Source organism: Paralichthys olivaceus, chromosome 4, assembly GCF_024713975.1.
Source record: "Paralichthys olivaceus isolate ysfri-2021 chromosome 4, ASM2471397v2, whole genome shotgun sequence".
NCBI lineage: Eukaryota > Metazoa > Chordata > Actinopteri > Pleuronectiformes > Paralichthyidae > Paralichthys > Paralichthys olivaceus.
In genome coordinates, this window is record NC_091096.1 from 2,290,469 (window position 1) to 2,301,592 (window position 11,124).

Below are 11,124 nucleotides of genomic sequence, written 5' to 3' on the forward strand. Positions count from 1 at the left end.
AGAGATTGATGAAAGTAGGAGAAAGTGTGAAATTATTTTTTAAATAATATTTGAGTGAATGTTTCATGAAGGGAAACTCTGCTGTTGCTCTTGAGGAGGAATTTGTCCTCAGGTCTGGAGTCAGTCTCTGTTTGTGTCTTTGAAGGTAAAACTACAACTACCGGGTTGTAACGCTGAAGAAATACAGTTGTGGTAGTAAACACATGTGAAGACAGAGGCGTGTGTGTGTGTGTCTGTGTGTGTGTGTGTGTGTGTGTGTGTGTGTGTGTGTGTGTGTGTGTGTGAGAGAGAGAGTGTGTGTGTGAGAGTGTGAGGCTGGAGGCCGTTGAGTTGCGGAGGATTCACTGTGTGAGAGCTCCCTCTTGGTGCCAGTCGGCCTACTGCTGCACTGAGGCTCAGACAACTGCTACACACACACACACACACACACACACACACACACACACACACACACACACACTCACACACACACACACTCACACACAGAGGAAGGCTGGATTTTTTATCTTGTTGTGTTCTCAGGTTGCGAACAGACTCGTTGCTTCATCAGTTGAGAGTTTATGATTTATTCGACCTCAGCTGAGACAGTGAATTTATCTGTGAAGAGCATTTATCATTATTATATATTAGGTTGTAATATTTATTCTTTATTTTCATATTAAAAATATCGGTTCCTAAAGGTGTTAAAAGTAAAACAATTGTTTCTAAACTCTATATGAATTAATAAATATGGATAATAAAATAAATATAAGTTTACAAATATAAGTTTGATCTTAATTAAAAATCTCTCTGTCTCTTGTTTTCAGGGTCGCTGTATTAATTTCAACCGAGTGCAGCATCAGTAGAAAACACAGACGAGCGTGTGAAGACCAACCGGAGCTGTTTCTGTGGACGAGAAGAATTTTCAGGTTTTTCTTTTTCATTTTTCACTTTTCTTTTTTTTTTAAAAAGACGTATGATCCTGCAGCTAGAACCACTATCTGTTCACTCCGCTTCACTTCCTGCACTAAGTTTCTGCTTCTCTGCTCGAAGCACACGCAGGGTGAAATGTAATTATTGCTGAAATTATCCGTTAAGTTATTTACAACCTTTTCTTTAAACTTTTTTTTTTTTTTTTTTTTAATAAATTAAATTAATTTTAATAAGGAACACACAGGCCCCCCCCCCTCAGAAGCCAGCGCTCAGACTGGGTTAGCTTTTCATCCGCACCAAAGGCTTTAACATATTCTGACCATATTGTGCCTTCTGTGAAAAAACAAATTTCATGGACACAGACGGAAGCTATCGGAAAAAAAAAAAAAAAAAAAAACATGGAGGAAGGGGCTGTTTGCCGTCGGCGAGGAAGTCGGAATAATCCCAGTGGGGCCTCACTAGTGCAGAAGTCCACTGCCTCTTGGCAATGTCTCCTCGCGACTCCTGTCCAACTTCAGCAGAGCCGGGTGCCCGGCGGCCGCCCTCTGACCGGCTTATCTTGTCATTTTAACACTGAGAAGTGCACACGCATGACAAATTGTAGACAGGATGCCCCTAAGGTACTAGAAGGCATCAAGACTTCGCCCTTTAGTTAAGTTTTTTTTTTTTAAGACACCTTCCTTTCATTATGCACTCGGGACAAGGAAATTAATAGAGCGTTATTCGACCGCAGGACAGCCTCCTCGCCATCATGATCTCCAGCTACGTTTGAGGGATTGATGCCTTGAAGACCTTGACATGGCGCTTGGTGTTTTTTGCCCCTGTTTTCAGCGCAGTCTGCTCTCTGCTCAGCAAGGCGTAGCACATCACTGCCCATAAACAGCCCCATCAGTTTAGACTTCTAAGATATAGATACAGCCGCCTGGACGCCGCTCGGCCCGGCGTCTCCATCCTCTGAGGGCTCGGGCCGCGTCACGACCCAGTAGTTCTCTCGGCACCAGAATATCAAAGTTTAATTAGAATAATTAAAGGCAACAGCAAGCAGCAGCCTGTGAAGCCTCTTTTTTTATGCCTTTTGACATTGAATGACCTAATACCGCGTTGTTCTCGGGGAAAAAGAGGACACGGCGCCACGGTGACGCCGCGCCACCTCCGAAACGCAAACTAAAAGCAACGGATGCGATGGACGGATAAGTATTGTTCATTTCCAGAAATTATGTGACCCCCCCCCTCCACCCACGACTCCCTCACCCCAAAAAAAAAGCAGGGGATATATATTTATATATATTGTGGATTTCTCAAGCGCGCTGTCATGACGCCAATCCCAAATGATGTCAGCGTGAGCGGAAACACTGTGGGGGAGGAAAGGGGGCAGCAGCTGAAGAAAAAGGCTCGAATGATCCAGTCACTTCGGATTCCGTACTTCAGATGCAAAATGGATATTCGAGTCGAAACCTGACAAAGCGCGGCGGCTTTGACGGGAAGCGGTATAGACAATGACCAGTGGCTGGGTCAGTGGGATGTCTCTGTGCAAGCAGGGAAGCTTATCAAATGACACTAAAAATAAGTTCAACAACCATCAAGTTTCAGGGGGAATGGGCGAGCGTCTCACATTCGGTGGGCATGAGCGCGTGCGAGGCGGGCGCCGCGCGACACGCCGGTCTAATTATTCCTTTGTTTCCTGTTCGTCCTGATCGGAGGGACGTAAATAAACCTGAATCGGATCCTCGGGGTGGGGTGCACTGGTATTTATGTCCGACTTCAACACTTTTAGCCTCTTGCATAATTTTGCAGGGAGGATTATTATTTTTTTTTTATCTGGACGCACGGTGCACGAGGAAACTGCGTCGGTTGGATCTTTGTTACGAGCATGAGAATGTTTTCAACCCGGACTAATGAGATATTTACACAACAGTCACAACACAAGTCGCCACGGTAACAACACATCACATGTCCCCCTGTGTGTCCTCACACACACACACACACACACACAGTATTTAAATTGTCCAACACTTTTTGTATTGTAGATATATTTTTGTTGTAAATTGTTTTTGATGAAAATGTGTATTTTTGTGTTTCTGCTCTTGTTGATTAAAGTTGTTTTAATGTTTTAAGATTCAAAAGTGAAGAAAAAGATAAGTTTACTTTTTTTTTCTTTTTTTTTTTTCTCACCATTTAACTTTCAACACTTTAAATTGAACTTTGGGTCAAAAACAAGTTGTTGATCTTCATTTTATTTTATTTCATAAAACATTTCCGCCAGATTGTAGCTTTGATTTCATCTGCATGCTTCAGTTTCTGCTCAGTTTCAACTCATTGACTGTAAATTATCGTTTTATTTTCTGTAAGTTTGTGTTTTTATATTCGCATATTCACAAAAGCACCTTCGATTCCAAAAATGTCTTTTTGTATTTTGGAGTTTTACACTGTTTTTATAATAAGAAATAAACGCTGTTTCTGTTGTGTTAAATATATATTGTATGAAAAAAACGAACAGTGTTTGCGTGTGTGTTTTTTTAACACGTGTGTGCTGGTAGGGGTGGACACGCTGAAGGCCATCTTTAATTGGGCCCTTACAGATTTATAGGGCCCGACAGGGAACGTGATTATACAGAGTGTGTGTGGACAGAGGAGTGGACAGTGTGCAGCCTCTCCCCCTGTGAAGTCAGTCACCGGAGGCACAACACACACACACACACACACACACACACACACACACACACACACACACACACACACACACACACACACAAAAACCCCTAAGGTTTCCAACGCCCCAAAAATGAGGTCTTGCATTTAGTAAAAATATGCGCTCATACACCTTCTGCTTTATCCACATTTGCATGCTGTGACAAGATGCCAGCTGAGGTGTGTGTGTGTTTTAAGTGTGTGTGTGTGTGTGTGTGTGTACACAATAACCCTTCCTCATTGTTAGAATCATCTTTGTCTCATGTCTGATTTCATGAATATCAGACTTTTCCTCTCATCAGGTTGTGGAGCGACACCATGTCCCTATAACTTATTATAAAATCCAGAGTTTCATGAAATCATTGCGTCCGAACTGGATTTGAACGAACGAGCTCATCGTAGTTTATTTTAAAGATCCAGACGAGATTTTAAAACCAAAGCGCGACCGTTCACGAATCTGTTTGTGAACTGTCAGAGCTTCAGTTCGTACAGTTTCTTCAGTGTGAAGATGTGATGTGACGTCTTCTCTCTTTGAAAACAAAATACACAAGTTACTGAAGATGAGATGAAGATAAAAGTGATTTAAAAAAAAAGAAGAAAAAGGACAAATCCTGCAAAAATATCTGCAAATGACTCTTAGAAAAACAAACCTGTGAATGAATGTGTTGTTTTAAAAACAACTTAAACATTGAAAAACAAACTTACTTTACAAATAAAATTAAAAAAAAAAAAAGATGCTCTTCTCCTCTGGACATTTTTTCTTTCAGTGGAAGAAGAAGACGAATCACTGGGTTGTTGAATCGCCTTTATGCACATATTCCACGCTGCCATTCAAGCTCGTACATCATGAAGTGACATGTAACGGAGCTCAGTATTTAGAGCTTTGACACGAACAAATAAAAGACGAGTGAGAGGAGAGTAAAGAAGCTGAATCACCCGAAAAGATGCCGCGTGTTTGAAGAAGCTCAGACGCTGCAAATATTTCTTATTTCAGCTGCAAAGAAACTCACAACTATCAAGACACACGAGGAATCTGTCGATCCGCTGAGTTTTGAGTTTCGAATGTTTGTGACTCACATTTCTGCAGAAAACGTGCGACTCTAAACAAAAGGGTTCTTTCAGGATTCACAGAGGACGATGATGCTCTGAGGAGTCGATGGCACACGAGGACAACAGCCTCCGAAGCTCTTTGCGGTTTTTTGTTTTTTTTTCCACTTTTGCATTAACGCTAACAGCCGAGGAAACACAAAGCACACTCCTAAATCCGCCCTGAGCTGCGCCACAAGGGTCTGTTTTCACAATTTGATGGAGACGCTTTAGTGCCATAAAACTTCAGCCTCCACTTCCCCTGATAAAGTTTCTCTGGCAGGCAGCGAGCAGACTCAAGCAGCTGTTGCAAACCCCCCCCCCCACCCACCACCAGCACCACCACCACCACCAGCACAGAGAACCAGCCCGTCTGGCTTCACAGGTTATTCCCGATTTGCACAGTTGTCTCTGAAATTTGGGAAACTGTGGGATCAAATGCAGCCGCTAACCTTCCAGAGCCGGAGCCCCTGCGGACCCCCAGGTTGAGCCCGGGCCGCCCCTGAGAACAGCTTGTTAGAGTTGACACTTGATTTTATGCTTTGTATTTTCTGAGAGCATTACAACTAAATCCCCTTCTCAGGCGAAACGCGGGGCTGCTGTTCAGCGACGGCTGTGGGAAATGCAGGTGGGGCGGATTAGCAGAACTCAGGATTTCAGAGCTTTATCTTGATGCTCTTTTCCTCTGAGCTGCCTGTGAATTTTAAAGCCCAATGTACCGTAAATGCTGATAAAGACTTACGACTCCTGTAAGATGATGAGACTGTGTCAGTGGTGGTGTTCAGATATTTCAGGAGAGCAGCAGGGGGAAACGGAAAATGTATTTCACTGAATGTGTCGTGTTACATGTGAGATTTGTGTTCGCTGCAGTGAAAAGTAAAGACAATGAGCAAATGAATTTGACTCTTTAAACTCTTAAAGGCTTTAAATTGACTTTGATTCAGGTAATAAGAGTATTTAGTCGCTTTTAAGACAATTTTTTTTTTCGGAATATACATTTTTTTTACACTTACTACTCACATGAGGGAAAAATATTCACGATTAAAAACATTTCTTTAATCAAATCTGAGCCCCGAAACTTAAAGCTTCATAGAAACAGACTCAAATTATCTGCAGTTTAAAAATTCACATGTTTATTTATTTTTTCTGTGTCAAACTTGAGTTCACGTACAAATGTTTTTTGTCTGTCGGTGTTTCAACCTTTAACTTTAACAAATTTAATTAAAACTAAACATGTTTCATGTCGAACAGTGAAACTGATTTGAAAATGGAATAAATGGAATCTCTGCTCGGACGTGAGTTTTAATTTAACTGAAATCAACGACAGAGCTTCTGAAACAGAGGAATCAACAGGAACACTTTGATAAATCTGGATGTTTGATGCAGATACTTCTGTTTAATCCGAGTTTAAACTCAGCTCTCATCAGCGTCAGAGTTTCACATCATCCACAACATTAGCACCATTTCCGAACATCTGCTGGAGAAGTCAGGAGCGATCGGCCGCCTCCGCCGCTCGTGCCTCTTTGGAAATGTGACATGATTCCACACAAACACCTCGAAGCCAAAGTTCCCCTCTGCCTTCATTAAAGCAGACGCCGCTGGCAAGGTGACTCCACCCTCCTCTGCCAGGGCTCCACCCCCCCGCCGGGTAAGCCCGGGCTCACAATGCCCCCGACGCCATTGGCTCAGAGGGCCGAGCCGGCGTGCTCGGGTCAACGCCGGTTCAGAAGCGACGGGCCGCTCGGAGAAGCCGTGAGCCGACAGTCAGTGTGTTGTTTATCATCGGCTACAGACGGACCTGCGACCCCTTACCCCCCACCCCCCGCCCCCTCCGGACAGACAGGTGATCTCGCTCGGTCTAACTCAACGTTTCCCCCCCCGGCGCCTCGCCACACATATTGTGCCATCATTATTTCATACCTAGCAGGAGCATCACGGAGCGCAGCCCAGATTCAGGTGTAAAGGCAGGTTTCTGTGTGTGTGTGTGTGTGTGTGTGTGTGTGTCTGAAACATTTTTGTGTTAAAACTGAAACAGGTTCAGAAAAAAACGTTTCACACAATCAGATATTTTCTCTTTAGTAGTTTTATAGATATCATCATTTATCTGATATTTAAATTAAGTTTTGTTTTCTTGACACTAGAGAAAATTAAGCTCAATATAAAAAAATACTTTTACACATTTCAGTCACATTCATGTACTTTAACTGAATCCACATTATTTACTTAAAAAATAAAAGTTTGTGTGTTTGTTTGACTTGAGGAACTTTTGGACGTTTTTAAACATTTTCACCATTTTCCCAGAGAATAATTCCTGAATGTTGATGAAGAATATAAATAACAGAGGACTGATATCTGTGATATCTGATCAGATGTGAGGGACTCTACTTGTTTATACGACGCTCGGTTACAATAATAAAATACTTATGTTCAGCTAGTATCCACCTCACACTGAAGTCGACACGATAACAAAATGTTAAACTGATGAAACACGTACCTGAAAATAAAAGGGAGTTAAATTATTAACAGTGTTAAATTTCAACTTCGAACTTGTCCTGTGTTTATTTTTTTTGGTTCTGGCAGAGTTTAGGCCTCAGAAACATTTAAGAAGTTTTGATTTAATCAGGAAAAATCCAAATGATACAGAACCTTAAAGGTTCAGTGTGTAGAGTTTAGTGACATCTAGTGGTGAAGTGTCATGTTGCAGCTGCAACCTGTGGCAGCTTCAGTTGTCATAAAAACTCAAAAGTGTTTAGTTTGTTCAGTCTGGACTAATGTAAAAAACATGGCGGCCTCCGTAGAGATGGTCCCCTCCATGTAAATATAAAGTATTTTAATATAAAGGGTCTTTTCTGGGGTAAATAAAACTACAGTTAATACGATTTAGATGAAATGAACTAGTGAAAACATCATGAGGATTATTCTACATTAATTATTTCCCACAAACTGGCCTGAAACCTGCATCAGTCTTTAATATGTCCCGTTAACTAACGACTGAATGAACCTTCCACCTTGAGATAATGTTCTTTATGCTTTGAAGCTGTAAAAACTCTCATTTCATCTTAAATGAATGTGGAGCCAACATGTCATGAATCTCTTTCCTCGAACCAGAGTCGTCACCGGTGAGACGCTGCCGTTTCCACTCATGTTGTGTTTCGGGGCCCGTTGTGTCTCCGTCCTCTTCAACCTCTGGACACTCTGTCTCCCTGTCGGACCCTCAGACTCGGACTCCACATCCAAAAACATCCAAAACCCTGTTCAGGACGTCAGCTGCTGCTCCCGCCGGGCCGAGCAAACACAGCCCCCCCCCCCCCCCCCCCCCCCCACTCGGCCTGTGCCACTCTCTCTCTCCACGGCTGGCATCGTTTAACATTACGATATTTTCCCGGTGTTTGCCCACGGATGATGAGGCTCTCATTGCTATGCATGTGCCAGATGAATCATAAACCTATACCATATGCCATCGCAATTTGCTGATGGGCCCAAGCTGTTTTGGCGGATATAAAATCCAGGGATTATGGAGGCTTGATCCTCAGTGAATGAAGGGAGAGGAGGACGGAGGGAGTGCAGTCAGGGGGTAGGGGGGGTTGGGGGGGTGGGGAGAGAGAGAGAGAGAGAGGTGAAGGGCGACGACTCCTCTCGCCACTTCCTATTGGTGCACAGGTCAGTGACGGTGCAGAGGTGGAAGTGGCGGCGGCTGATTGACACCTCAGTCATTGTGTAATCAAGCGAAGGCTGTGAGGTATTAGCTGAGTGTGGTGGTGCTCCTGAAAACACACACACACACACACACACACACACACAACAACATGTTTGTCACCTTGTCCCCTGAGTCACATGCTGGTAATTGAAGTATCTGTTAAAAACAAAGGGACAAAGCCCTCGGGGGGGATTCCCCCCCCCCCCCCCCCCAGAGAGGGAGAGTATTTTCACATCTTCAGTTTTAGACGAAGCTTGTTTACTTTCATTTTGATGGTTGAACCAAAACAAAACACAACAACAGGAGTTAAAATCTCCGTTTGCATCAGTGAGAGTGAACGTTGCTGTTTTTCAAATCTTTGTGAGAAATGTTCTGCTGCAGCGTCTGTTGTTGTACAGTCGAGGTGATCGTGTAGAAAATATGTACAAGTACAAGAGATAATCATGTTCAGTACTTTAATGATGTGTTGAACAGTTTTCTGTTATTATAGGAGAGTGATCGAAACTTTTAAGTGTTAATCCTACGAACGTCAGTGTAACTTTACTTCTGTGAAATAAAAAAAGATAAAGATAATAATGAAAACTAAAGAATTTAAAACTAAAAGAGAGTAAAAGACAGAAACAAGTTAGAATGAAGGTGCCTGCACATGTTTACATACGTTCACTCACATACATGTACTGAAAATCATGCAACATGTTGTTTTTATTGATTCACTCTGCAGAAACAAAATAAACATAATAAATTATATCAGATTCAATAAAAAAAACCTATAAGATCAAAATTTTAAAACATTGAAGAAGTTTTTTCTGTTCAACAAGTTTCATTGTTTGAATTCTTTAAAAAACTTTTCTGGTCGATTAAAAATCCAGATTTGCAAAACTTTGCTTCTGATTATGATTCAATGCTGCATTAGAAACAAAACCTTTGACAACATGTAATTATTTATTTATTTATTTATATATATATTTATCAGTTGTCTGTTACACCTGTCGAACAACAAGGAAACAACAGCATCTTGAGTTTGAATTCATTGTCACTGAGTTTGGTAGAAAAGTAAACATGTGGATGTTCGTGCAGCACATACATGTAACATGTCAGAGTTTTATTTTTGATCTGGTTTTGGTTCGAGGCTGCGCAGACGTGAGACGTTGTTTTTAATAAATAATAACCTTGTCTGTATTTACACAAAACAGATTAAACCTTCCGGCCTCCGGGCAACAATAGGCCTCGACTGTTTACACTGCGGCTCCGTCCTCGTGTGAAAGGTCAAAAACAAACCGATAAACAAGTAAAGAAGCTTAATTCATTTTCAGGTTTTGATTAATATCAATATTTGGCTCAGCGGCTAAGAATCCATGTCACGCTACTCACAGTGGACGGAGGCTTAGGGGATTATGCTCCACGGCAACATCTGAGCAGTTCAACGGACAAAAAAAACACCACAGTTCAACTTTCTGTTTAACTTTACGACACTTTAAAGGTCACCTGAAGTGACCTTTGCTGCTTTCTGAGGTTTTAATGTATCATTTCTTAAGTAATTGCACAATAGACTGAGGTGCACCAGCGGCGGGGGACTGTGCTAACCACCATAACTCAAACTAACAGCATGTAGAAGCGATTACCTCGTACTTTTTAATTGAGTGGGCTCAGAGAAGCTCTAACTTCTCAGTTTTACGAGTCGCGGGGTCCTTTAACGGCGCGGCCACAGTAATTCGATAATCATTTTCATTTGGTAGAATGCTGGCGATCAATCTGATGGATGACTTCATCAATCCTTATAACGCAGTCGTATCGGCCGCGGAGCCTGAGTGTGAGTGGAGGAGCCATGAATCGTCCCTTTATGAATCACAGTCCAACTAAAACTTGATTAGTGCGGCAGCGAAATACAGCCACACTTGATATTCATTAAGATAAGGTGTTACTGCCAACGTTACATGGTTTGTGACAATAAATTTCTCATTTGCATGAAAATGGGCTCAGAAATTTAAATGGCAAAATACAGTCTCGCTCATTGTCGCACAGTTTGGCAGCGCGGAGGGGAATAATTTATTCATGAGGCTGGCAGGACGGTGGGTGCCACCATCTGAAGTGTGCGCTCGTAGTTTGATCTTTCACGAGCGAGTCTCACTCTGTTTTGCAGGATGGATTTATTTACTATGTACAGGAGGAACTTTTGTTTTTTAATCTAAAATCCCGTTTAGTCCGCGACAAGCACCTCAGAGGAAAACAAGTGAAGGTTCAAATCCCTGATCAACAACAATCGACCAATGGAGAGCAAGTTTCAGAGCCAACAAAAAGCCCAAAACCAGGATTCATGATGATTCCTCCTCCTCTTTGTCTTCAGCTCTGACGTGAGTTCAAACCGTCGGTGAATCATATTCGAACCGTCCTATTAGAACGGAGATTATCCTCCTGATTATCCTGCTTTGTTGAAAAGCCTCCAGATTAAATAGTTACAGAGTCTGAGGTACGCTGCAAAACATAAAGGTAAATATCATTAAGTCTGAGTTTCAAAATACAGTTTGTGATGAACTTTTTAATCAGCTCTCATTCTCACTGGCAGAAGAAGAAATAAATGAATGCATGTTTTCATAACTGTTTTTTATCGTTGGATGGTCGTGATGTTGCAGCCTCACACTCTACGGTGGCCCTGAAGTGCAAAACACAAATCACTAAACACGACAGCAAATAATGAAACAGTTAAATAAATTAACATTTAATGAGAGAACAACGTTTAATGA

At 42.0% G+C, this 11,124-nt stretch overlaps 1 protein-coding gene across 2 annotated transcripts in view; it reads left to right on the plus strand.

The window, feature by feature from the left end:
• The window catches only part of antxr2a (ANTXR cell adhesion molecule 2a), a 58,764-nt gene extending 55,610 nt beyond the window's left edge, over positions 1 to 3,154 (plus strand). For both annotated transcript variants that reach the window (XM_069523334.1, XM_069523335.1), the window contains one exon: positions 807 to 3,154. In XM_069523334.1, the coding sequence (XP_069379435.1) occupies positions 807 to 845 (39 nt within the window). In that variant the 3' untranslated portion in view covers positions 846 to 3,154. The remainder of the gene's footprint in view (positions 1 to 806) is intronic.
• Positions 3,155 to 11,124: the final 7,970 nt, after the last annotated feature.